This window comes from Salvelinus alpinus, chromosome 6 (assembly GCF_045679555.1).
Source record: "Salvelinus alpinus chromosome 6, SLU_Salpinus.1, whole genome shotgun sequence".
NCBI lineage: Eukaryota > Metazoa > Chordata > Actinopteri > Salmoniformes > Salmonidae > Salvelinus > Salvelinus alpinus.
The window spans coordinates 10,815,229-10,842,837 of NC_092091.1; the positions used below are offsets into that span (position 1 = coordinate 10,815,229).

The 27,609-nt window shown below is 42.2% G+C and overlaps 2 protein-coding genes and 1 pseudogene across 2 annotated transcripts; 2 read left to right on the forward strand and 1 right to left on the reverse strand.

Moving 5' to 3' along the window:
- Positions 1 to 73: 73 nt before the first annotated feature.
- LOC139578124 (protein PML-like) lies at positions 74 to 1,042 on the forward strand. Its single transcript, XM_071405368.1, has one exon. It carries the CDS (start codon positions 180 to 182, stop codon positions 660 to 662), a length of 483 nt encoding a protein of 160 aa, XP_071261469.1. The 5' UTR covers positions 74 to 179; the 3' UTR covers positions 663 to 1,042.
- Positions 1,043 to 6,022: 4,980 nt separating this feature from the next.
- plex9.2 (PML-like exon 9.2) lies at positions 6,023 to 11,256 on the forward strand. Its single transcript, XM_071405370.1, has 3 exons — positions 6,023 to 6,193; positions 6,362 to 6,461; positions 10,121 to 11,256. Exons 2-3 carry the CDS (start codon positions 6,377 to 6,379, stop codon positions 10,792 to 10,794), a joined length of 759 nt encoding a protein of 252 aa, XP_071261471.1. The 5' UTR covers positions 6,023 to 6,193; positions 6,362 to 6,376; the 3' UTR covers positions 10,795 to 11,256.
- Positions 11,257 to 16,318: 5,062 nt separating this feature from the next.
- On the reverse strand, positions 16,319 to 27,468 carry LOC139577972 (mannose-6-phosphate isomerase-like; annotated as a pseudogene).
- Between the last annotated feature and the right edge of the window lie 141 nt (positions 27,469 to 27,609).

The window sequence follows — 27,609 nt, forward strand, 5'->3', positions numbered from 1 at the left end:
TAACAGTTATAAATGTGAAGAAACTAACACTAAAGTGACATAAGGGTAAACGGTACTGTCCTTTAAATGTGACGGAATCTCCATCTACCTCCATAGACACATCCGTGTGTGACATCATCCAGCTGTCGGCCATCAGCGGGGAGAGGACATTCAACGTGTACTCTGTTCCTCGTTGCAACATGACGGACGAGGCCTCCAGTGTCACAGGGTTCACCGTCAGGGACCACCGGACCCTGCTCCTACACGGTGAACCGGTGGACACCATCCCCCTCAGGGAGGCCCTCACCTCCTTCATCTCTTTCCTCGGATCCTTCCACGAGCCCCTGCTGGCGGCCCACAATGCCCGGCGCTTCGACTGTCCCGTGCTGGCCAGGGCTCTGAGGAAATGCTCCCTGATGGACGAGTTCCAGGAAGTAGTGTCTGGTTTCCTAGATACTTTCAGGATTAGTAAGGAGATGTTTCCATCCACACGGACCGGGTACTCTCAGAAGTCCTTGGTGAGGGTGTTCCTCAAGAAGACGTACGAGGCTCACAACGCCTTGGAGGATGTCAAGGCCCTGCAGGAGCTCTATCAAAAATGGAGTCCCAGCCAGGAACTGGTGCGCCGTCACACCTTCCCCCTGCAACATGCCTCTAACCCATACACTAGAAGGGCTTACTGATTGAGGGAAGCATCTGTAAAAAAATATATTTATAATAATATTTTATTACACATGCAGGTTTTTTCAGTGTTTTCACACTGTATTTCCACAGTTACTTATTTCTGATCGAGGGAAGCATCTGTAAAAAAAATAAACATATAATATTTTATTACACACGCAGGTTTTTTGTGTGCCCTGGTCTTTCCTGTGCATATAGTACTTTTGTGGAGGATCTTGTCCACAGTATAAAAATAAGAAAATGTAACTGTAATATTGTCATGTACAATTTTAGCAAACAATAATCATGTGGTAGCGTGTGTAAAAAAATTTTTTTAAACATGCTTTATAAAATTGTAATATTTGAAAATGGTTATTAATTAAAGTCTGAAACAGGTTTAGGATTTTTGTTGTCTTCTTGGTTCCACTGTAAACATATATGAAGAACTATATTAACTTTTAACATGGCACACCTGTTGATTGAAATGCATTCCAGGTGACTACCTCATGAAGCTGGTTGAGAGAATGCCAAGAGTGTGCAAAGCTGTCATCAATGCAAAGGGTGGCTATTTGAAGAATCTCAAATATAAAATATATTTTGATTTGTTTAACCCTTTTTTGATTACTACATGATTCCATATGTGTTATTTCATAGTTTTGATGTCTTCACTATTATTCTACAATGTAGAAAATAGTAAAAAGTAGTGTATATAGTGTGTATATTTAGTGTATATTTTCAAAGGAAAAGCTAAGAACATTAACAACTTCGTAGTTAAGAACACTTCTTAGGGCTAGGCCCTTTTTTCTCCACTTCCTGTCTGAATGACGTTCCCAAAGTAAACTGCCTGTAGCTCAGGCCCTGAATCCAGGATATAGATACAATTGGTACCATTGGAAAGGAAACACTTTGAAGTTTGTAGAAGTGTTAAAATAATGTAGAAGAATATAACACAATAGATATAGTATGAGAAAATCCAAAGGAAAACCAACCAGAATTTTTTTTTGAGAGACCAACCTCTTAGAACTTCAAGAGAAAGGTCATATTGAAAATTAGCTCCCTGGATGCAATTCATATGGCTTCCACAGGGTGTCAGCAGTCTATGTTCAAGGTTTCAGGCTTATAACTTTAAAAATGAATAAGAAATATCAGTTTTTGCAGAAGGACACAGTCTTGGAAATTCGTGTTTGCGCGCACTATGAAGACATTACGCACCTGCTAAAATCGGTTTCCTATTGAAAAAAAATTATTTTATTTATTTCACCTTTATTTAACCAGGTAGGCAAGTTGAGAACAAGTTCTCATTTACAATTGCGACCTGGCCAAGATAAAGCAAAGCAGTTCGACACATACAACAACACAGAGTTACACATGGAGTAAAACAAACATACAGTCAATAATACAGTAGACAAATAAGTCTATATACAATGTGAGCAAATGAGGTGAGATAAGGGAGGTAAAGGGGAAAAAAGGCCATGGTGGCGAAGTAAATAGAATATAGCAAGTAAAACACTGGAATGGTAGATTTGCAGTGGAAGAATGTGCAAAGTAGAGATAGAAATAATGGGGTGCAAAGGAGCAAAATAAATAAATAAATACAGTAGGGGGAGAGCATACTTCTTTCCGTAAGAAATATTATAGTTTGATTACATTTTAGGGTATCTGAGGAGTAAATAGAAACATATTTTGACTTGTTGAAACAAAGTTTAGGGCTAGATTTTCAGATTCCTTTCTCTGCATGTTGAACAAGTGGATTACTCAAATCGATGGCGCCAACTAAACAGACTTTTTGGGATATAAAGAAGGATTTTATCTAACAAAACGACACTACATGTTATAGCTGGGAACCTTTGGATGACAAATCAGAGGAAGATTTTCAGAAAGTAAGTGAATATTTAATCGTTATTTGTGAATATGAAACCTGTGCTGGTGGAAAAATATTTTGATGTGGGGCGCCGTCCTCAAACAATCGCATGGCGTGTTTTCGCTGTAATAGCTACTGTAAATCGTATAAGTGCAGTTAGATTAACAAGAATTTAAGCGTTCAGCCGATATAAGACCTACACTTATATGTAGATAAATGTTTAAAATCCATATTATTTATGATTATTTATTTGAATTGCGGGCCCTCCAGTTTCACCGGAAGTTGTCCCTCTAACGGGACCCCTAGCCCTAAGAAGATTTATTAAGGACACTATAACAATATGGAAGAAAATGAAACGTATTCTACACTATAACAATATGGAACACTATAACAATATGGAAGAAAATGAAACGTATTCTACATGAACCAATATCACTCCCTAAAAGCACAACCTTATGGAACAATCCTAGGATAGCTTTTCAGAATTCACAGATAAATTGGTCTACATGGAAAACTATAAAGGCATAGAAACCGTAAATGACTTAGTAGCAGGAAATACATTTATTTCAATGACAGAATTAAAAAAGCAATTTTGGATTGATACATGCAATTTATGAGTTTCATATCACGGAAATTCTGTTTGAAATCGTTTGGACATCAGAGAAACCTTGAGGGAATCTTATTTGAGTCAGAAAAGGATGATCATATGATAGGTAAGATATACAAAACCTTGCAGAGAGCCTATCCAACTGACAATCTCTTAGAAACAAAATATAAACTATTGGAACCAAGACTTAAAAATAACTTATGTTGGTACAAGATGGAGGGAATGTTGAAGCATAACTAATTAAATTACAGTTAATGAAAATGCTTAATCCAGTATAAACTAATGTATCGAATTTATTATACACAAGACAAAATTCACCAATGACAATGACTCATTCCCAATGATCCATGCATTCTGGGAATGCTAATAAAGTCCAAAAGTGATGGGCGGAGCTAGAAAGTTGGCTGTATTACAATGTAAACCTACTTACATTTACATTTAAGTCATTTAGCAGACGCTCTTATCCAGAGCGACTTACAAATTGGAAAGTTCATACATATTCATCCATATTCATCCTGGTCCCCCCGTGGGGAATGAACCCACAACCCTGGCGTTGCAAGCGCCATGCTCTACCAACTGAGCCACACGGGACTACTTTTTAGTCCGTCTGTCTGCATATTTCAAGACATGGCATATGGGGGTGTAGTGAGATACCCGATGGGCTGGATGATTCTCTTCTCATCACTCATCATCTTGGAGAAGAAAAAAAACGTATACTAAAAATGTGGAAGTCAATCAATCCGATTCTCGCTTCCTCCCTCCTGCCTTCCGTCTTTAAGGGCATGTATTTCCATTGTTAGAGTGGTCACTTGAGAAAGTAGAAACCTTCCATAACACAGAGAGATGAACCTGGAGAAGAGCTCCCTAAGCAAGCTGGTCCTGGGGCTCTGTTCACAAACACAAACACACCCCACAGATCCCCAGGACAGCAACACAATTAGACCCAACCAAATCATGACAAAACAAAAAGATTATTACTTTTTTGAATGTATTTTTTGAATTGTTTTATTTTACCTTTATTTATACAGGTTTTTTCTTATTGAGATAACATCTCTTTTCCAAGAGAGACCTGGTCCAATAGCAGCAGGGGGAACAACGTTTCAGACAAAACAACTTACATACACTAACACAACATTAAACAAAACTATAAACACACATACAGTACAACAATTACATATTACATTAAAAACACAAACATTGACACATTGGAAAGAATTTACAAAAAAACAGAGGAAACTAGATTGCTATTTGGCCCTAAACAGAGAGTACACAGTGGCAGAATACCTGACCACTGTGACTGACCTAAACTTAAGGAAAGCTTTGACTATGTACAGACTCAGTGGGCATAGTCTTGCTATTGAGAAAAGTCGCCGTAGGCAGACCTGGCTCTCAAGAGAAGACATGCTATGTGCACACTGCCCACAAAATGAGGTGGAAACTGAGCTGCACTTCCTGACCTCCTGCCCAATGTATGACCGTATTAGAGACACATATTTCCCTCAGATTACACAGATCCACAAACAATTCATATTTATGTTTATTTATGTTCCCTTTTTTACTTTAACTATTTGCACATAATTACAACACTGTGTATTGACATAAGATGACATTTGAAATATCTTTATTATTTTGGAACTTCTGTGAGTGTAATATGTACTGTTAACTTTTTATTGTTTATTTCACTTTTGTTTATCTATTTCACTTGCTTCGCCAATGTAAACATATGTTTCCCATGCCAATAAAGCCCCTTGAATTGAATTGAAAGGTGTCTGCAGAAGGGAAAAGCCTAGACGTCCGTGTCAAATCAAATCAAATCAAACTTTATTTGTCACATGCGCCGATTACAAGTGTAGACTTTACCGTGAAATGTTTACTTACAAACCCTTAACCAACAGTGCAGTTCAAGAAGAGTTAAGAAGATAATTACCAAGTACACTAAAATAAAAAGTAATAATAAAAAGTAACACAATAAGAATAACGAGGCTATATACAGGGGACACCAGTACTGAGTCAGTGTGCAGGGGTACAGGTTAGTTAAGGTAATTTGTACATGTAGGTAGGGGTGTAGTGACTATGCATAGATAATAAACAGTGAGTAGCAGCAGTGTACAAAGGGGAGGGGGGGGTCAATGTAAATAGTCAGGTGGCCATTTCATTCATTATGTTGGAAGAGATTATCTCATGTGTTGTAAAAGTGAGTAGAATGTGAAGTGTTGCAATTGTGGTTGGAACCATGAAGCAACGTTTTTTGGAATGTCCGACTAGGGCTCCCTGCCATCCAGGACCTCTATACCAGGCGGTGTCAGAGAAAAGCCCTAAAAATTGTCAGACTCCAGCCACCCAAGCCACAGACTGTTCTCTTTGCTACCACATGGCAAGAGGTAAAGGTGCACCAAGTCTGGAACCAACAGGACCCTGAACAGATTCTACCCCCAAGCCATAAGACTGCTAAATAGTTAGTTAAATAGTTAACCAAATAGCAACCCAGATTATCTGCATTGACCCCTTGTTGAATTTTTTGTTGTTGGACTCATCACATACACTGCTGCTACTGTTAACTATCTGTCGTTTTTCCCCTAGTTATATGTACATATTTACCTCAATTACCTCGTACCCCTTGTATCGACTCGGTACTCATACCTCTTGTATTTAGACACATTATCGTTACTCATTGTGTATATATTAATACTTTCATTATTACGTGTTTTACTTTTCTGTTATTTCTCTCATTTCTTTCTCCCTGCATTGTTGGGAAGGGCCCGTAAGTAAGCATTTCACTGTTAGACCACACCTTTTGTCTACGAAACATGTGACGAATATAAATGTATTTTATTTTTACCTTGTTTTTTCAACCCCGTCCAGTTGGTGGCGGCAATACACCTTTTGGGGGTGTGGTCCGCTATGAAACGCACAAGAAGAAGAAGAAGAAGCAGTAGAAGAAGTCGTCACAGTTAGAACAATGATTTAGTTTTCAAATCTTTGACGTTGTCGTCTTTCTAGAGTTTCCTCCCTCACTGTACTAATGTTTGTGCTGTTGCCCAAGGTTTGGGATGTCCGACACTAGCTGAATAGCCCCAAATAGAATGGTAAGAATCCAAGCAAAATAACGAATTTCTTTGGTCTAGTAATATTTATTGTTTCATTGTCTTGTCTCTGGCGAATTGTTTGCTCTCAACTTAATTCACGGCGCATCTATTATAAATCGTCAGCTTGAGCTCTGCATTTTCACAACATTTTTCTCTTTTGATTCATAGACGTGATGAGAACTAATGGAAAATGAGAACTCTCCCCTCGCTGTGGCCACCAGCCCTGGCCGAAGTGTGGTTTTCTTTGACTTGGAGACAACAGGACTTGGTCAGTCACTCGATATTCTTGCTACATTACTGCAGCCTGTCGTGTTGTTGATACATTGTAACAGTCTGGTGGCGGTCCCTACTTTTGCTCTTGCAACAGTGTATGAAGAACCAACGTTGGCGCGATGTTTATCAACTTTCAATCAAAGCCAACGTTTACGTTTTTTCATAATCATTCAATATAATCATGTAGGGCAGGTTATATTAATTCACCATAGTAGTGTGATCAGTCTGTCCTGGTTCTGGGGACCAACAGCAGACCTGTCAACATGTACGCATTTTGCGTACCAGCTACGCAATTCTCTGTCCACCGAACCCCGAAAAAAGCAGAGTTCATGCGCCTCAGAAGTTCCTTCCTCGATACCAGAAGTGGTCATGCTTGACGCAATCCAAGCTATCATATCATGCATTTTGTACTTTGTGCTAGCAGGATGTTGACATCAGTCATCAAGGAAGCTCAGGTAAGTGGTTACATATAAGCTAAATGATTTGATCCTAAGATATATTGCATAATATTACTATTGCCCATATTACTTTAATGATTTGAATAAATGGATAATGAAAAAGAGAATACAGCCATGACCATGTTAATTTCCCCCCCCAAATTATTGTACAATGTGGTCCCTCTTTAACTTTTAGATAGTAGACATCATGTGGATGGGGAAAAGCATCAGCTACTGTCCCGGTCTACTGGCAGCTACAGCATCAACCCCAGCTATAGCAACCTTTTCCCACCAAGCCAGTGATTTTATTTATTTAAGTTTTATTTAACCTTTATTTAACTAGGCAAGTCAGTTAAGAACAAATTATTATTTACAATGACGGCCTAGGAACAGTGGGTTAACTCCCTTGTTCAGGGTCAGGACGACATATTTTTACCTGGTCAGCTAAGGGATTCAATCTAGCAACCTTTCGGTTACTGGCCCAACGCTCTAACCACTAGGCTACCCGCCCCATCGAATCCTCGATCTGACAAGGTAAAAATCTGTCGTTCTGCCTAGTTAAATAAAATAAAAATCTGGGCTGAAACTCTTTACTGCATATATTGTTGAACACAACCTGCTGTTGTGTGGCATGCTGGGCCACTTTTTCAAAAGATGTTTCCCAACAGTGACATCACAAAGCAGTATGGCTGTGCCAGGACGAAGACTGCAAACATCAAAACACTGGCCCTTGATGATGAGCAAGGAATCACAGAGGCAATGAAGAGGTGTCCTTTCAGCCTGGCTACCGATGGCAGTACCGACATGGAGGATGTCAAAATGTATCCGATTGTATTACGGCGCTTCGATGCAAGTATCGGCAAGGAAGTAGTGTTATTGCTTAAGCTATGTGAATTGAGAGTCTACAGGAAGAGCTATAATTGACACTGAAATGAAGAGGAGGAGCATTCCGTGGTGCAATTGTGAGTTTTGCAGTGGATAATGCTGCTGTCATACAAGGTCTGGGAAAAGGGATGGCAGAATTTGTGAAGACCCAAAATGAAAATGTGTACTTGGTTGGTTGTGCCTGCCATTTGATACACATAGCTGCAGAGAGGGCGTCGATACGTTAATACTGAAGACTTTCTCTTAACCATCTTTTACTATCTCGACAAGAGTAGCAAGAGAAAGGCTTCTCCGCGTGACCTACAGATCCTGTTGTGACACTGATGTCAGGAAGATTTTGAAGCTGGTATCTACAAGATGGTTGTCCCCTTGGCCAGTGTATCAACCGCCTTCTGCAGCAATGGGATCCTCTGTGTTCTTTGCCGATGAGGTATCAGAGAAAGACCACTGTGACCCCAAGCTCCACCACAACAGCCACATCCTCTTTCTCACTTGAGCCCTCTGCTAGGCAGCCCAAGAGGTTTTCCTCCTCCTCCTCCACCACCACATTGCCAATGCCACGGCTCAAGCCACCAGCTGACTCTACGAAGCCCCAACTGAGCCCCCACCTGGCTCCTCTGGAAGCAAACTCACCCCTTCCTCCATCAAATGTGGACCTACTGACAAAACCCTCGACCTGACTCTCAGTATCTGTTCAAGCAAAGGGATATCGGGGACAGAGTGGCAAAACAAAAGGCAGAAAAGAAAGAAAAAGGACCAAAAGATCTTACAAATCCTGAGAAAGTCCTAAAATTTCTCACAGATCCGGTATCAAAAATCAATGCGTACTTTTTACAGAGAGCCATACCAATTTTTTTTATGTCGGAAATCTGATTTTGCAACGAGAGGAGCCGTGCATTCAAATTTTACTGTCAACTTTAGAGATGCGACTGCAGAAACGAATGTTGTCCTTCTATAAGCCAGACACGGTCACTACCCTTATGATGGCAGAAACGAGTGGTGGTGTCAAGCCTACACTCTACCTGGAGAGACACAACCAGCTTCCTGACGTGGAGCTGTCCATTGGCCAGGACAACCGCACATAGGAAGCCTTCTATGCAGATGTCAGAAACCTATTTTCTTCTGCAGGTGACTGCATGTTGCTGATGTTTCCATTGGGAGGTGTGCTCCTCCAGCATGCAGTGGTCGCTGACATTGCCAACAGGCAGACTGCCGTGTTCTCATCCCTCAACTTTTTTATGGCTCTCTTTCCCTGCGTTATTCCTGACGGAACCTCTGTTAATCTGGTGGAAGATGAGTTTAGACTCTATCAGGCAACAACCTTTGAGCAGAGTCTGGTCAACATGCGCACGGATCAGGCCTGGAGAGAAATTGGCACAATGAAAAGGTGGGGGCAGCCTGGTCTACTCCTACCTTTTGGCTGTGATGCTGGGGATATTGGTCATATTCCACAGCAAGGCAGACTGTGAAGAAGGTTTCAATGATTGCCAGAGGAACTGTTTGTCATAGAGAAGTCTACCCTGATACTCTGCTGCGTAAGGCTAAATCTGCTAGCTACCAGGCAAATCTGCCTTCATTTGAAGGTCTCCCGAAGACTTGTTCTCACCCACTGTTTCTTGTCATGGCTTTCTCCTTTTTATTATTGATAACATGATTATTTGATACTGATGCTCTGCTTCAAACATTTGTTCTTATCATATCAAAGTTTAAAAATAAATATCGGGGATTAGACGTTTGTACATTTTGTACCTAAACAAAAAACGTGTTATTATTTGTTTAATATAATTTTAAAAAATCCAAGAATAAAGGCCCTTTGTGTTCTTTCTAATTACATCTTGTTAGTGATGTTTTACCGTATGTGTAAATGGAATGCTGTCAAGGTATTCCAACCTTGTATAGACTTGATTTGGCACAATTCTATAATAGCAATCAGACTCACAGACGGCGCGCGCACGAGCGTGTACGGGGGGGGGGGGGGGAGAACCCCAATTCGGCACGTACTATGCCTGCGAGTTGAATCTCCAATTTGCCGCGCGGATCTGGTACTCTTAAAAAGTTGGACAAGATTGGCACGTCTGCAACAGGCTTTTTGTCTCAGGCAGCCCAGAACTAACACAGATAGAATCAAAGAATATCACTGATTTGAATTCACCTTGAATCAGGTGTGTGGTTCTGTAGTGGAAGAAAAGCCTTCAACCCCTGTGGGTCTCCAGGACCGGGACTGAAAATCACCACCCTCATGATATGTAAACGTCTCAATCCTTTCTATACGGTCTATCGTGGTCTTGATAACTGATTGAGTGTTTGTTTGTAATGCTTGTCATTCCAACAGGTCAGAGCTGTGAAATCGTCCAGCTGGCTGCAGTAAGTGGGGGTCACTCTCTGAACCTCTACACTGTCCCACGATGTCAGATGCAGCGTGGAGCCGCCAAGGTCACAGGCTTCAGAGTCCGGAGGCACAGGCTCTACCACCATCGATGCCCTGTCCTGACCAACACCCTCAAAGAAGTCCTAGTCTCCTTCATAGCCTTCTTGCGCATGCTGGACCGCCCAACGGTCGTTGGTCACAATATCCGTCGCTTCGACTGCCCTGTGCTAGCTAGAGCGCTTGACGAGTTTGACCTTAAAGCTGAGTTCCAGTTAGCAGTTTCTGGTTGCTTGGACACGCTCCCGTTGGCGCGAGAGATTCTGAAGGGACGTGGACTCCAGAGTTTTCGGCAGGAAAACCTTGTTCGGATAGTGGTTGGCATCTCCTACGAGGCGCATGATGCCTTGGAGGATGTGAGGGCACTGCAGAGGCTCTATAGTGCCCTCAGGCCCACGCCAGAGCAGGTCCTCAGACAGAGCTTCACCCTGGACACCATGGCAGAGCCAGCACCCAAGCAGCCCCCTGCAGCCAAGGCCAAGGTGTCCTGTAAGGCACCAGGTCAGTGGCCCCTGTGGAAGAACTTCAAACAGGCGGTGAAGGTCACAGAGGGTCCCAAAGGGGGCACCACAGGGCCATAGTGATGCAACTCTTATAATGGATAATGGTTGTAAATGAAACTAAATGGGCATTTTCACATGTTGTGGAGATTATAAATTACAGCTGCTCAGTTAAATAATTTAAGGTTCTGACTTTGTGATGGATTGTAATGTGTTTGTGTAATTGTTTTAAAATCAATATGTTTTCAGAAAAGAAAGCTGTAAATATTTTGTTGTAACACTTCAACCTGTTAGGGGAATTGAACCAGAGATTGGTTAGAACAGTTACCTGCTACCCTCCCAGGGTAAGTGTTAGATATCTCTTTGTAAATGCTATGGCTATGTGCCTTTTTTTTAAATCCCTATGAATAATATTACATGGGAGACGGGACCTGATCCTAGATCAACACTACTCTGAGATGCTCTCTTTTCCAAATTCTACTTTACCAATAAAGTTCTGGGTTTGTTATATTTGTTGAGGAATAAAAGTACATTCAAAAGGTGTGTAGCAGGCTAGAAATGTATCTTTTTTTGAGAAAAGGGGATTGGCAAGATTAGAACCTGTGAACTTCTGGCCGCTATCGCACTACGTTCACTGTGGCAGTAGGGGGAAGTGCACCACCCTTGTTATTTCACGTATTTAAAGAGACACTAACATACTCATGCAGGAGAGAAGCCATGTTGCTGCTCCCAGTGTGGGAAGAGTTACACGCCCTCTGGTGTCTTAAAGAAACACCAGCTCACTCACTCAAAGGAGAGAAGCCATATCGCTGCTCACAGTGTGGGAAGAATTTCAGTGTCCAGCATAATTTTAAGAGTCACCATCTCAGTCACACAGGAGAGAGACCGTAAGTTTGATCTACTATTTATTAGGATCCCCAATAAACTGCTGCTGAGACAGTGGCTACTCTTCCTGGGGTCCAAACAGGAAACAAATCAAATATATACATAGCACTACATTTACATTACAATTTAGTCATTTAGCAGATGCTCCCATCCAGAGAGACTTGCAGCTAGTGCATTCATCTTAAGATAGCCAGGCGAAACAACCACATATCACAGTCGTATCCGAACCTTGTATCACATACATAATACAATGCAAAATACATAAAATGTCTGTGTGTCTCTTCACAGTCCCTGTCATGCCGTCTTTTATCTGTTTTTTTGTCTGGTTTTATTGCTAGCTTGAGTTACCTGGGGTGACAGAGAGTTCCATGTAGTCATGGCTCTATTTAATACTGTGTGTTTCCAAGCCACTGTTCTGGACCTGGGGACTGTAAAAGAAACCTCAGGTTGCATTTCTTGTGTTGTACAGATGAGTGTCTGAACTGTGTGCCAACTGCTTGAACAGACAGTTCGGTACCATCAACACATCAACACCTCGCACAAAGACCAATAGTGATGCAGTCAATCTCTCCTTAACATTGAACCAGGAGAGATTGACATGCATGTCCTGACATTCACGTTCGATGTACATCTAAGTGCTGCTAATCTATGAGCTGCTCTGTTCTGGACCAACTGCAATTTGCCTATGTCCTTCTTTACCGCACCTGACAAAACTAGGGCCTGTAGCACGTGTCTGGTTGACTGAGATGTCAAGAAATCAGGGCAACGTCTTATCATGGACAGACCTCTTCCCAATTTAAGAAAGGGAAAGGGGGATTCTACCACTGAGTCTATGTTTTGACCATGACAGCATGCTATCTGGGGTAACACCCAACAGTTTAATCTCCTCACTTGCTCAATAGCCACATCATTCAAAAAAATATGCTTTTAGGTATTTAGCACCAGTCTATTGCTAGTTACTCATTATAAAACTGACTGTAGCTCTATGTTATTTATTTATTTTACTGTTGTAGCCAACGTGTATACTGTTGAGTCGTCAGTGTGCATAAACACACAGGTTTTATTTAAGGTCAGTGGAAGGTCATTAGTAAAAACCGAAAACAATATTGGACCTAGCCGGCTGCCCTGCGGTACACCACACTCAACCAAATTTGCATCGGAGAGGGTTCCATTAAAGAAAACCCTCAGTGTTCTATTAGACGGGTAACTCTCAATCCATAATAAGGCAGAGGATGCAAATCCATGACACCTATGTTTGCTATGATCAATGTTTGAACCGTTGAATGGTGCTTTACGGAATGAGCGTTGCCTCCCTCCAGGCCTGAGGGCACACTCCGTCTTCGAGGCTTTGATTGAAGATGTGACAAATAGGAGTTGCAATGTATTCCGCTACCAACCTCAGTAATTTACCATCCAGGTTGTCGGTACCAGGTGGTTTGTCCTTATTTAGAGATAGCAGTAATTTTTTTCACCTCTTCCACACTAACTTTGCGGACTTCAAAGCTACAGTGCTTGTCTTTCATTATTTGGTTCGTTATACGTGAATATAAAAGCTTAGCATTTGTTGATTGCATGTCATGCTTAAATGTTCTAATCTTGTCAACAAAAAAGTGATTTGTGGTTGGCAAAATCAAAGGCTTTTATTTAATTTTTTATTATGAAGGAGCCATCAGCCTCAATACAAAATGGTGCTTAGCTAGCCTTTCTGCATAGAAATTCATTTAAGGTACTCAAGCTTTTTACTAGTATTCTTTATATGATTTATCTTTGTTACATAGTATAGTATTTGTTTATTTTTGTTTAGTTACGTGAATTTCTCAATTTACTGTATCTGCTGTATCTGTATCTGCCAATCTGCTGTGTTGCCAGACCTATTTGCCATTCCCTTTGCCTCCTCCCTCTCAGCCATACCGTTTTTTCAATTCATCATCTATCCATAGGGATTTGGCAGTTTTAACAGTCAGTTTCTTCAGTGGCATGTATTCATTGATGCCAAGGGAAGCCAGGCTTTGCCAAAACATTTACCAAGAAAATAAAATCGAATCATTCATATTTCGTCTCTCTGTGATTCATAATTTTCCTTCAATTCGGAAGAGGCTGAATTGATCTCACTGGAGATAGCATCCGAGCGAGCGAAACAGCTCAGTATGTGTAGCTTCTCTATACTGAAAAAAAATATAAACGCAACATGTAAAGTGTTGGTCGCATGTTTCATGAGCTGAAATAAAAGATCCCAGGAATTTCTCTCAAAAGTTTGTGCACAATTTTGTTTACATGCTTGTTAGTGAACATTTCTCATTTCGCCAAGATAATCCACCCACCTGACAGGTGTGACATATCAAGAAGCTGATTAAACAGCGTGACACAGGTGCACTTTGTGCTGGGGGACTATAAAAGGCCACTCTAAAATGTGCAGTTTTGTCACACAACACAATGTCACAGATGTCTCAAGTTTTGAGGGAGCATGCAATTGGCATGCTGACTGCAAAAATGTCTATCAGAGCTGTTGCCAGAAAATTGAATGTTAATTTCTCTACCTCTAAAACATTGTTTTAGAGAATTTGGTAGTACGTCCAACCGGCCTCACAACCGCAGACCACGTGTAACCACCCAGCCCAGGACCTTCACATCCGGCTTCTTCACCTGCAGGATTGTCTGAGATCAGCCACCCGGACAGCTGATAAAACTGTGGGTTTGCACAACCAAAGAATTTCCACACAAACTGTCAGAAATGTCTCAGGGAAGATCATCTGCGTGCTGGTTGTCTCACCAGGGTCTTGACCTGACTGTAGCTCGACGTCGTAACCAACTTCAGTGGGCAAATGCTCACCATCAATGCCCACTGGCACCCTGGAGAAGTGTGCTTTTCACAGATGAATCACGTTTTCAATTTTACCAGGCATATGGCAGACAGTGTGTATGGCGTTGTGTGAGCGAGCGGTTTGCTGATGTCAAAGTTTTAAACAGAGTGACCCATGGTCGGGTTATGGCATGTACAGGCATATGCTATGGACAACTATAATAAACTATACACAATTCATGGAAGCTGAAAATGTCCCAGTACTTCCATGGCCTGCATACTCACCAGACATGTCACCCATTGAGCATGTTTGGGATGCTCTGGATCGACGTGTATGACAGCGTGTTCGCGTTCCCACCAAAACCCAGCAACTTCTCACAGCCATTGAAGGGGAGAGGGAGAACATTCCACAGACCACAATCAACAGCCTGATCAACTCTATGCGAAGGATTGCGCTGTATGAAGCAAATGGTGGTCACACCAAATACTGACTGATTTTCTGATCCACGCCCCTACTTTATTTTTTTTTTACCTCTACGGGATTGGTGTCCCCCCTGTGGAACGTTTGAGCTAACGTGCGCTAATTTGATTAGCATGACATTGTAAGTAACAAGAACATTTCCCAGGACATAGAAATGTCTTATATGGGTAGAAAGTTTAAATTCTTGTTAATCTAACTGCACTGTCCAATTTACAGTAGCTATTACAGTGAAATAATACCATGCTATTGTTTGACAGTGTACAGTTATGTACTTGAAAATGTAACTAAACCAATTAGGAACATTTGGGCAGACTTGATACAACATTTTGAACAGTAATGCAATGGTTCATTGGATCAGTCTACAACGTTGCAAATACACTGCTTCCATCTAGTGGCCAAAATCTAAAATATCCTTTGTGAACTTCAACGGACAGATGAATTTAGATTTTCCTAGATATGGCTATTATATTGTGATTACCACATCCGATGGATACTGCTTTAGAGCAGATTTCTGCAGCATTAGTGAATATACAATATAAGTGGATGATTTAGTTCCTGTTCTGTTTGTAAAAACCCTGGTAGGTTGACCGATAACCTGAACCAGGTTGCTGGCAATGGTGACATTTTGAAACTTTTTCTTGAGTGGACAGCTTGATGAAAGTCAATATTTAGGTCAACCAGAAAATATACCGCTCTGTTGATATCTCACATACATTATCAAGCATTTCACACATATTGTCCAGATACTGACTGTTAGCACTTGGTGGTCTATAGCAGCTTCCCACCAGAATGGGCTTTAGGTGAGGTAGATGAACCTGTAGCCATATTACTTCAACAGTATTTGACATAAGATCCTTTCTAAGCCTTCACACTGATTTGTGTCACTACAGTGTGAGAAGAGATTAGATTTATAGCGCGATTTACATTTAAAGGCAATGTTAAACTGCATTCACGGTAAACACTGCATTTGTCAGTTCAATCAGAAATTACCTTAAAATGTTAAATGCACTACAACGCAGCTCTTCTGTGCTATGGATTTAATCAAGACCCTCATCAATTTTTTGTAAATAATGTTTCCATTTCGTTTTTTGGTTGTGGCCTCTGTATGAATGTAATCCTACAGGTAATATCTGTAAATACGCAAACGATGCACTGTTCCCCAGGGGACAACCGTTTCAGCAAGGTAGCAAAACCAACCCCTGTAGTTCCCATCAGCATGATCTGTTTTCAATATACTGAGCACACATCTCTCCACTCTGGGGATTAGAGTCCATATGAAAAGACTCAAAACATATTGGTACAGAATGGGTCTTTTTTTAATGTATTTTTTTTTTTTTACATACAGACTGTAGAAATCCATGTTATAGTCTGAAATTAAAAACCATGCCCTCTATTGGAAGAAACCTTCTCATAATGTAAAAAAATCACCAGTAGTCATCTTGGAACAACAAACTCTAACATACAACTTTAATAGTCTAGTTATACGCTACATTGGCTAAACTTGGGTCATAAACAATTTCACCTTTTGACCTTTAGGGAAAGGTATTGTGTGTGTTTGATATGGTCACAGACTGCAATGTAGTCTACAAACTGTCTGACTGTGCGACATTCATGCACGACATTCATGCACAGGGATCTCAATACACTAAATACCACATGTTCCCAATAACATATGTTCATGTTAAAATACTGTTTTTAATTTTTTTGTATGTATTGTCTTAAAAGCAGTCATATTGAACCGAAGATTTAACCCACTGCCCCGAAAGAAATATACAAAATAAAAATCGGGCTTAAATCAGAACATGCTCAATCACCAGCAATAACATCCAGTATGTGACAGAAATAATGAGAGGTGAGCTGAGATGTACTGTATCCATGTAATCTCAATCACTTTGACTCGATACTCTAGAAACAGTCACACAAACATGGACTGAATGAGCAAGTAGACTAACCATAAGGGCATGTATCACACACTAGCTGTTCATGTACCTATCAGGGTCTGAGAAAGAGGAATGGAAGAAGTAAACCACACATAGACCATAGTTAAACTGAGTTAAAACCATTAGTAGCTAATCTTCAGTCTATCACCACTTGCCCAAAGTCAGGTCAGGGGTCCCCCTGGCATGTAGACTGGCACAGAGTACCACAGGTTGGGTTGACATTGGATGGAAACATTGATAAAATGTTATCAGAAGGCTCGGGGCTACAGGAGACTGCATGCCAGATACATGGTCATTCCGCAGTGGGAGGTGACGTGCAGGGAGACGCTCTCGTTGGCTGAGATGAAGAGGACGGTGCCCCGCCTCAGGGGGATGTCAGAGAGGGCAGATGTGCCAGTGGCCTCACCCTGGATCACCAGCAGGATACCCGCACAGTCCACCGGGGCCACTGTATACTGCTTGACAGAGACTGGTACCTGGTGAGAGAGAGAGGAAGGGATGGAGGAGAAGGAGGTAGAGAGAGAGAGGGGGTAGGAGAGAAGGAGGTAGAGAGAGAGAGTAGGGGGTAGGAGAGAATGAGGTAGAGAGAGAAAGAGAAAGAGGTAGAGGGTAGGAGAGAAGGAGTTAGAGAGAGGGAGTAGGGGGTAGGAGAGAAGGAGGTAGAGAGAGAGGGAGTAGGAGAGAAGTAGATCGAGGGAGAAGGAGGTAGAGGGTAGGAGAGAAGGAGTTAGAGATAGATGGAGTAAGGGGTAGAAGAGAAGGAGGTAGAGAGAGGGAGTAGGGGGTAGGAGAGAAGGAGGTAGAGAGAGAGGGAGTAGGAGAGAAGGAGATCAAGGGAGAAGGAGGTAGAGGGTAGGAGAGAAGGAGTTAGAGATAGAGGGAGTAAGGGGTAGGAGAGAAGGAGGGAGTAGGGGGTAGGAGAGAAGGAGGGAGTAGGGGGTAGGAGAGATAGAGGGAGTAAGGGGTAGGAGAGAAGGAGGGAGTAGGGGGTAGGAGAGAAGGAGGGAGTAGGGGGTAGGAGAGAAGGAGGGAGTAGGGGGTAGGAGAGAAAGAGGTGGTAGGGGAGAAGGAGGGAGTAGGGGGTAGGGGGTAGGAGAGAAGGAGGGAGTAGGGGGTAGGAGAGAAGGAGGGGGTAGGAGAGAAGGAGGGAGTAGGGGGTAGGAGAGAAGGAGGGAGTAGGGGGTAGGAGAGAAGGAGGGAGTAGGGGGTAGGAGAGAAGGAGGGAGTAGGAGAGAAGGAGGGAGTAGGGGGTAGGAGAGAAGGAGGGAGTAGAGGGTAGGAGAGAAGGAGGGGGTAGGAGAGAAGGAGGGAGTAGGGGGTAGGAGAGAAGGAGGGAGTAGGGGGTAGGAGAGAAGGAGGGAGTAGGGGGTAGGAGAGAAGGAGGGAGTAGGGGGTAGGAGAGAAGGAGGGAGTAGGAGAGAGTAGGGGGTAGGAGAGAAGGAGGGAGTAGGGGGTAGGAGAGAAGGAGGGAGTAGGGGGTAGGAGAGAAGGAGGGAGTAGGGGGTAGGAGAGAAGGAGGGAGTAGGAGAGAAGGAGGGAGTAGGGGGTAGGAGAGAAGGAGGGAGTAGGAGAGAAGGAGGTAGAGAGAAGGGACAGAGTGAAAATAGCGCTCCCTATTGACAAGAAGTTAAATTAATGGGTTTAACATGCTATGCTGGGACGCCAACATTTTGGGACGCCTACATTTTACATAATATGAGCCACACTGGAACAAATATGGCAATGGCTTACTACAAGAGAACCATTCAAACAGAGATACTGTCAAGTCGGTGTATAATTGATATAGAAATACTGGCATATAATCTAAGCTGTAATTAGACACACTGATTGAAGACGTGATAGCCTGGTGCCAGATCTGTTTGTGTTGTCTGGCGTGACAATGATCAATAGAGTTGGCAAGACAGCATAATCAGATCTGGAAGCAGGCTAACTAGGTAAATACCTGTATCCTCATGACAGTGAAGTCGGGTACAGGGGGGGTCATAGAGGTAGACGAAGGGGTCTGAGGGGTCCTGCATGGAGGGGAAGATCTTGGTGCTGGCCGGAGCCGGGCTGTAGTTCAGCATCTCACACAGGGTGTTGACGTCGATGAACTTGGGTGTCAGGCCGGCGCGCACCGTGTTGTCTGAGCAGGCCATGCACTCGATGCAGGCTGAATAGAGAGATAACGAGGGAAAGGACAGGATACACAATGTTTTTCTTTCAAAGTTAATTAAAAAAAAAAAACGATTCAGGGAATTCTCACTGTTCTGTATTTGTTATTCATTGCAACTTTGTATGTCAACTTAAAATAATATTTATACGTAATATTACAAAGGTATGCTAAATGTATCATAACATTCAATACGTATTTCAATAGCTGATTTTATTATACATTTTTAAAAACATACACACTGGTATAGCTCCCAAAGTATAATCAGTTAAAAGGCTGTACACTTTGGGACCATTTACCAGGGAGGATTCGTTTTTAGTTCTACATTAACCTCTGACTAATCCAGCACCAGGGTAAAGTGTTTTTCTGGATGTGTGCATTACCATCCCCAATAAACAATAGCTAATCTATTGTATTATATGAGCTATTATTATTATCATCATCAATATACTACTTTAACACATCGAGGTGACACTAATAAGCTGATTGGTTGACCCCTGAACTCCATAGAGGTATGCATGCGGCTCATTGGCTCCCAGAAACATAGCGTCGCCGGGCTCCAGCACCATGCGGTTCAGGAAGTAGATGGAGAAACATCCGATGTCACCCGGATACTGGGAGTGGGAGCCGGAGCAACAGCTCACCGTTATTACCCGATGTGTCCTTCCCTGCAGCAGCTGAATAGTGTATAACAGGGTCCTGTTCATTAGAGCATGCAACGAAAAAAAAACTGTTTTGTTACAGAAAATGAGTGTTTCTTATTGGACAAGTCCCTCCCTGTTTCAGTCAGTTTTTTTCTGTTTAGTGCTTATTGAACAACCCAGGTCTCTCTTGTGAAAGAGATGCGTAATCTCAATAAGACGAACCTGGATAAATTAAGGTTGAATATTACACACAAAGATGTCTTGGTGCAAGAGGTCTTTTGGAAAACATGACTGAGCATTATTATGCTGTAGAATATTTACAAATCGCAAAGAGAATATCATTTATGCCCACATTCATACTCATGTACTATCGATTATATAAAAGAGAACACCTTTTTTGGGAGCATTCGCAAGACAATTGGGGCCTAGCTTGATCCTAGATCTGTGTGTGCTTTTCTGCTATGCTCGTTGTCATGCCAAACATGACATATTTGGTGGCTATACAGCAAAAAACAGATCTGGGACCAGGCTAGTTGGGGTCTAGCTACATGAGGAAGTGTAAAGGTGTCACAAAAATACAATACTTGTTGTATAATGCTCTCACCATCCTCAGTGACTCTTTTCACTAGCATGTTGAGTTGGTCCACAAACACCTTTTTCTCACAGTTCATCATGCGGGTGAAGCACTTCTTGAGGGCCAGCGAGATGCGGAGCGCCTCCCCGATATCGTGCGGGTGAAGCGCTTCTTGAGGGCCAGCGAGATGCGGAGCGTCTCCCGATACTGCTCTGCAGTTCCTCCGCCGCCTCCTTTCCGACAAGGGCGTGAAACTCTGGGATAGCTGGGACGGACACACAGACAGACACTACTAACACACTTTAATGCACTGCGCCCCCAAAAATGTATCTATCAGCACTTTACTCATTGCGCACAGCTCCCCCGCCAGGCAGTGTGTTTGCGCGGGGTGGGATATAGGATTCCTATTTCTTTGTGCGATTAGCGGTTAAGAAACAAAACAAAACAGCTACTGCAGCATTTTTCTTCTATAAATCGCAAGTCTCATACTTTACTTTTGACTATTTGTATTTGTGAATGTGATGCTCGCACTGTAGAGCCCTTCAAATTGACCACCCGCCAACGTGGCTGGTGAAATAGACATTCTTACCCGCCAATATCTAAAGCTACCCGCATTCAGCGGATGTTAACTTTCATGCCATGTATGCCACTCACATTTGAGAAAGCCAATGATCTCTTCCACAGGTCTGAAGCCACAGAGGCCTTCAAATTGAGGAAGGAGGCCTTCAAATTGAGTAAGTGCGATGGCCATCTCAGGCTTGTGGTTGTTGTCAGGGTAATGTTCTGGAAACTGGGCATGGAGCCATCCAGCCAACTCCTGATGTGTGGACCAATTGGGAAAGGACAATATGATTATCAAAATGAAAACAAATGAAGAACACACACCATTTATACTTGAGATAAATAAATGTAAACCCCTCCTCCCTTTACTCTGGTTTCCGGGTTATTTAGTAGCCACTGAACGAAAGAAAAAAGGTGAGATACAATCTGAATTTTGTTCAATAAGAAACGCTTGTTAACTTTTTTGCTACAGCGTGTCCTAATGAACACTTACCCTGTTGGGATGAGCCTGTACGGACAGAGCGGTGTTAACTGACAGGACCTTGAAGAGGAAGGGCAGCTGGCCATGGAAAGTGTCTTTGACCTTTGACCCCAAAGCATGCCGGGTGGTCTGCGATCCACTGGCCCAGCGTCCTCTGTCCTGTTGTCCTTGATGAGGGCGTCTCCTTTGGGGTGAGCGCCCATCCACAGCTGACGGAAAACAGAAGGTGGGGCCTCATTACTGACCAAGAGGAGCTGTTCTTTGTTTCCAACCATTAACATGTCTTTGTAATTATACTTTTTTCTGATCAGTTGTTTATTCGGTTTTTCGAAAACTATGATGAAAACAGACACCTTGTATCAAACAAAGTAACATGCAATGAATGGACAAACAGGATATGAATTTCATACTTTTCTTTGACCTTTTATTTAACTAGGCAAGTCAGTTAAGAACAAATTCTTATTAACAATGACGGCCAATCGGGGGAACAGTGGGTTACCTGCCTTGTTCAGGGGCAGAACGACAGATTTATACCTTGTCAGCTCGGGGATTAGATCTAGCAACCTTTCAGTTACTGGCCCCAGCGCTCTAACCACGAGGCTACCTGCTAACTATGAGGCTACCCGCTAACCACGAGGCTACCCGCTAACCACGAGGCTACCCGCTAACCACGAGGCGACCCGCCAACCACGAGGCAACCCGCTAACCATGAGGCTACCCGCTAAAAACGAGGCTAACCACGAGGCTACCCGCTAAAAACGAGGCTACCCGTTAACCACGAGGCTACCTGCTAACCACGAGGCTACCTGCCGCCCCATACAATACAGTTCATACAGTTCAGTACAATGATCTTCAATGCATAGGAGGTAAACCTACGTGTCATCCTAGTTTTGTACCAGAGGATTGACTCAGACAGGCTATCAGCTATGGATGATGATGATTGCCGAGTTTGAAAATAAAATCTGCCCATTCATCACTGCATTGGACTTTGTGTTTCACACTGATAAAATGTCACCACTCCCATACTATTGACCTTTATGACGCTGTGACGCTGTAGCTAAATAAATAATGACTTGTGACAGGACAGGCATTGAAGGAGCTTCATTTGTTTATTTAACCTTTAGTTAAATAACAAGGCAAGTCCGTTAAGAACAAATTCTTATTTACAATGACGGCCCACCGCGGCCAAACCCTCCGCTAACCCGGAGGACACTGGGCCAAACGTGTGCCGCCCTATGGGACTCCCGATCACGGACGGTTGTCTGTAGTGACGCCTCTAGCACTGTGATGCCTTAGACCGCTACGCCGCTCAGCCAAAGTCCTGAAGGGACCGATCCGTGAAAACCAATCTGCAGGACAGGAATAATACATTGTCGGGAGAAAATCACTACCTATTGCATATCCCAACTCCACCTTCAGAGTGGGGTCACATCACAGGCATATTTTACACATTGCCGTCTCGTGGATTCGAACAAGCAACCTTTTGGTTACCAGCAAAACACTCTAACCGCTAGGCTACCTTCCACCCTATACCTTACTGCAGGGTGCCCCAACGAGCGGTCCGTGGGCCAAATGGTAGTATATATATTTTTTTCATTTTCATTGTTGGACATAAAAGACTGTAAAAACACCAAGAATTGAGCTACAAGTGATTTTATATACAAATGTAAACAAGGTTTGAAATTATTGTGTTTTAGTCTATCTGTTTGGGCTTCCTGCAGTCAATTTATAGTCTACACATTTTTTGTAATTATAAACTGGGTGGTTCGAGCCCTGAATGCTATTGGCTGACAGCCATATCAGACGATATACCACGGGTATGACAAAACATTTATTTTTACTGCTTTAATTACATTAGTAACCAGTTTATAATAACAATAAGGCACCTCAGGGGTTTGTGGTATATGGCCAATATACCACGGCTATATCCAGGCACTTCACATTGCGTCTTGCACAAGAACAGCCGCTCAGGGCAGCAGGTATCCTAGTGGTTAAAGCGTTGGGGCCAGTAACCGAAAGGTTGCTAGATCGAATCCCCGAGCTGACAAGGTACAAATCTGTCGTTCTGCCCCTGAAAAAGGCAGTTAACCCACTGTTCCTAGGCCGTCATTGTAAATAAGAATTTGTTCTTAACTGACTTGCCTAGTTAAATAAAGGTTAAATATTAACTATATACCACACCCCCTCAGGTCTTATTGCTTAATTATGTCCCGGTACCCGACCATATGCTTAAGGGGAAAAAATCATCCCACGGCTGAATCTAGTTGGTGATCCCTGGAATGTCAATGTAAAGAATATAAATGTCACCTCAGCATAATGTTTGTCTGCTTCAATGACAGTTGAAGTATCCCCACCAACAACCAGTTTGGCCACCTCACTGGTGGCCAACCTTACCCCATGCATAATTCTGTACCGCACAGGATAGTGGAAATACTGTAACACGAAGAAAACAGTGCCACAGTCAATCATTTTTCAATATAAAACAACATGCACAGTATGACAGGAAATTGCACTTTTGAGTAAGTCCCTCTGCACTGCAACATTCATTGAAAGCAAAACATCAACTACTTTCTAGGTTTGTTTACACTGAGGTCAGAACGCAAACATTTTTTTGTTATTGAACCTTTATTTAACTAGGCAAGTCAGTTAAGAACAAATTCTTATTTACAATATTATTGACAAACCCAGGGTAGGCTGTGCGCCGCTCTATGGGACTCCCAATTACGGCCGGATGTGATGCAGCCTGGATTCGACCCAGGGACTGCAGTGATGCCTCTAGCACTGAGATGCAGTGCCTTAGACCGCTGCGCCACCCGGGAGCCCCTCATGGTTACATTAAGACACCATGGAGCCGGCGCGAGATATGAGTCGGAAAAAGTACCTTACTGCAGGGATGGGATATGCCACTGTAATCCAAATTAAAATCAAATCACCGTTTATTTGTCACATTCACCGAATACAACTGGTTTAGACTTTACTGTGAAACGCTTGCTTACGAGCCCTTTCCAACAATGCAGAGTTTAAAAATAATAATACACATAAAATAGTAACACAAGAAGAATAAAATACACAAGCATGGAGCTATATACAGGAAGTACCAGATCAATGTGGAGCTATATACAGGGAGTACCAGATCAATGTGGAGCTATATACAGGAAGTACCAGTACCTGATCAATGTGGAGCTATATACAGGAAGTACCAGTACCAGATCAATGTGGAGCTATATACAGGGAGTACCAGATCAATGTGAAGCTATATACAGGAAGTACCAGTACCAGCTCAATGTGGAGCTATATACAGGAAGTACCAGTACCAGATCAATGTGAAGCTATATACAGGGAGTACCAGTACCAGATCAATGTGGAGCTATATACAGGAAGTACCAGTACCAGATCAATGTGGAGCTATATACAGGGAGTACCAGTACCATATCAATGTGCAGAGGTATTTAAGGTAGATACGTATGTACATGAAGGCAGGGTAAAGTGACTAGGCAACAAGATAGATAATAATAAGGTATCTGAGGTAGATACAGTTGAAGTCGGAAGTGTACATACACTAAGTTCACTGTGCCTTTAAACAGCTTGGAAAATTTCAGAAAATTATATAATGGCTTTAGAAGTTTCTGATAGGCTAATTGACATCATTTGAGTCAATTGGAGGTGTACCTGTGGATGTATTTCAAGGCCTACCTTCAAACTCAGTGCCTCTTTGCTTGACATAATGGGAAAATCAAAAGAAATCAGCCAAGACCTTTTGTCAGAATTTTTTGTAGACTTCCACAAGTCTGGTTCATCCTTGGGAGCAATTTACAAAAGCCTGAAGGTACCACGTTCATCTGTACAAACAATAGTACGCAACTATAAACACCATGGGACCACGCAGCCATCATACTGCTCAGGAAAGAGACGCGTTCTGTCTCCTAGTGATTAACGTACTCTGGTGCGAAAAGTTCAAATCAATCACAGAACAACAGCAAAGGACCCTGTGAAGATGCTGGAGGAAATGGGTACAAAAGTATCTATATCCACATAAAACTAGTTCTATATCGACATAACCTGAAAGGCCGCTCAGCAAGGAAGAAGCCACTACTCCAAAACCGTCATAAAAAAGCCAGACTACGGTTTGCAGCTGCACATGGGGACAAAGATCGTACCTTTTGGAGAAATGTCCTCTGGTCTGATGAAAAAAAATAGAACTGTTTGGCCATAATGACCATCGTTATGTTTGGAGAAAAAAGGGGGAGGCTTGCAAGCCGAAGAACACCATCCCAACCGTGAAGAACGGGGGTGGCAGCATCATGTTGTGGGGGTGCTTTGCTGCAGGAGGGGCTGGTGCACTTCACAAAATAGTTGGCATCATGAGGCAGGAAAAGCATGTGGATATATTGAAGCAGTATCTCAAGACATCAGTCAGGAAGTTGAAGCTTGGTCGCAAATGGGTCTTCCAAATGGACAATGACCCCAAGCATACTTCCAAAGTTGTGGCAAAATGGCTTAAGGACAACAAAGTCAAGGTATTGGAGTGGTCATCACAAAGCCCTGACCTCAATCCTATAGAAAATTTGTGGGCAGAACTGAAAAAGTGCTTGCGAGCAAGGATCATACAAACCTGACTCAGTTACACCAGCTCTGTCAGGAGGAATGGGCCAAAATTCACCCAACTTATTGTGGGAATCTTGTGGAAGACTAACCGAAACGTTTGACCCAAGTTAAACAATTTAAAGGCAATGCTACCAAATACTAATTGAGTATATGTAAACTTCTGACCCACTGGGAATGTGATGAAAGATAGAAAAGCTTAAATAAATCATTCTCTCTACTATTATTCTGACATTTCACATTCTTAAAATAAAGTGGTGATCCTAACTGACCTAAGACAGGGACTTTTTACTATGATTAAATGTCAGGAATTGTGAAAAACTGAGTTTAAATGTATTTGGCTAAGGTGTATGTAAACTTCTGACTTCAACTGTATGTACATGAAGGCAGGGTAAAGTGACTAGGTATCAGGCTAGATAATAAAGTATTTGAGGTAGATATGTACATGAAGGCAGGGTAAAGTGACTAGGCATCAGGATAGATAATAATAAAGTATTTGAGGTAGATATGTACATGAAGGCAGGGTAAAGTGACTAGGCATCAGGATAGATAATAATACAGTATTTGAGGTAGATATGTACATGAAGGCGGGGTAACGTGACTAGACATCAGGATAGATAATTAAGTATTTGAGGTAGATATGGTATTTGAGGTAGATATGTACATGAAGGCAGGGTAAAGTGACTCGGCATCAGGATAGATAATAATAAAGTATTGGCTAAGTATTTATGGATTAAATGAAGGCAGGGTAAAGTGATTAGACATCAGGATAGATAATAACGTATTTGAGGTAGATATGTACATGAAGGCAGGGTAACGTGACAGACATCAGGATAGATAATAATAAAGTATTGGCTAAGTATTTATGGATTAAATGAAGGCAGGGTAAAGTGACTAGGCATCAGGAAAGACAATAATACAAGTAAAATAAAGAACAGAGCAGCAGCAGCAAATGATGAATTTGGAATTGCAGTGTCAGCTCCTTCGTTCAACACCAAGTGCCATTCCATAATGGCTGCTGTGGCTACTGGTAGCTAGCATTAGGGCAACAAGGGCAGTTTTCCAGGAAAACTAGCAGTATTTCAATCTTCTCGATGGAGCAGTGTAGATTAAAGGTACAATTTGGAGTACAGTGGCATATCCCATCACTTCATTGAGATACCCGTATCTCACGCCAGGCTCCAAGGTGTCTTGGTGTAACTGTGATTGCGTTCTGACCTCAGTGCAGCTCAGTGTAAACAAGCAACGGTAGGGTAGGTATCTTCTGGCAATAATGTTATTGAACCCCAAACAACCATTTGAAGGCAAAACATCAGATACTTTATAGGTTAATGAACCCAAACAACCATTTGAATGGAATGGAATACATGCATGTGTCTCCTATGAATTAATGCGTTTGTATTTTCTGAATACTTAAAAACACATGCGAATTAATGAATGTGTGTGTTCTTTAAGATGGTACGCTCGCGTGCTGTGTTTGTTACCGATGCGCTTCTCTTTGATTCGTTCTATATTGGCGACTTTGTCGCTACATGTGAAAGTGTCATTTAGGGTATTTTATGGATTAAATCAATACAAAAAGGGATAACTATGTCTCACCTCTTACTTCCTCCATCGCTGGAGCGTCAGCGGTCACAGTAGTTCTGACGTCATGATATGCTATGGGCTCATCCTTGTCACTTTCAAACCACATTTACGTCTATATTTTCTCTGCTATAGTTTTGTTCAAATGAAAATAGTTTTTTCTTATGAAACTTTGACCTAGTCTACATTAGT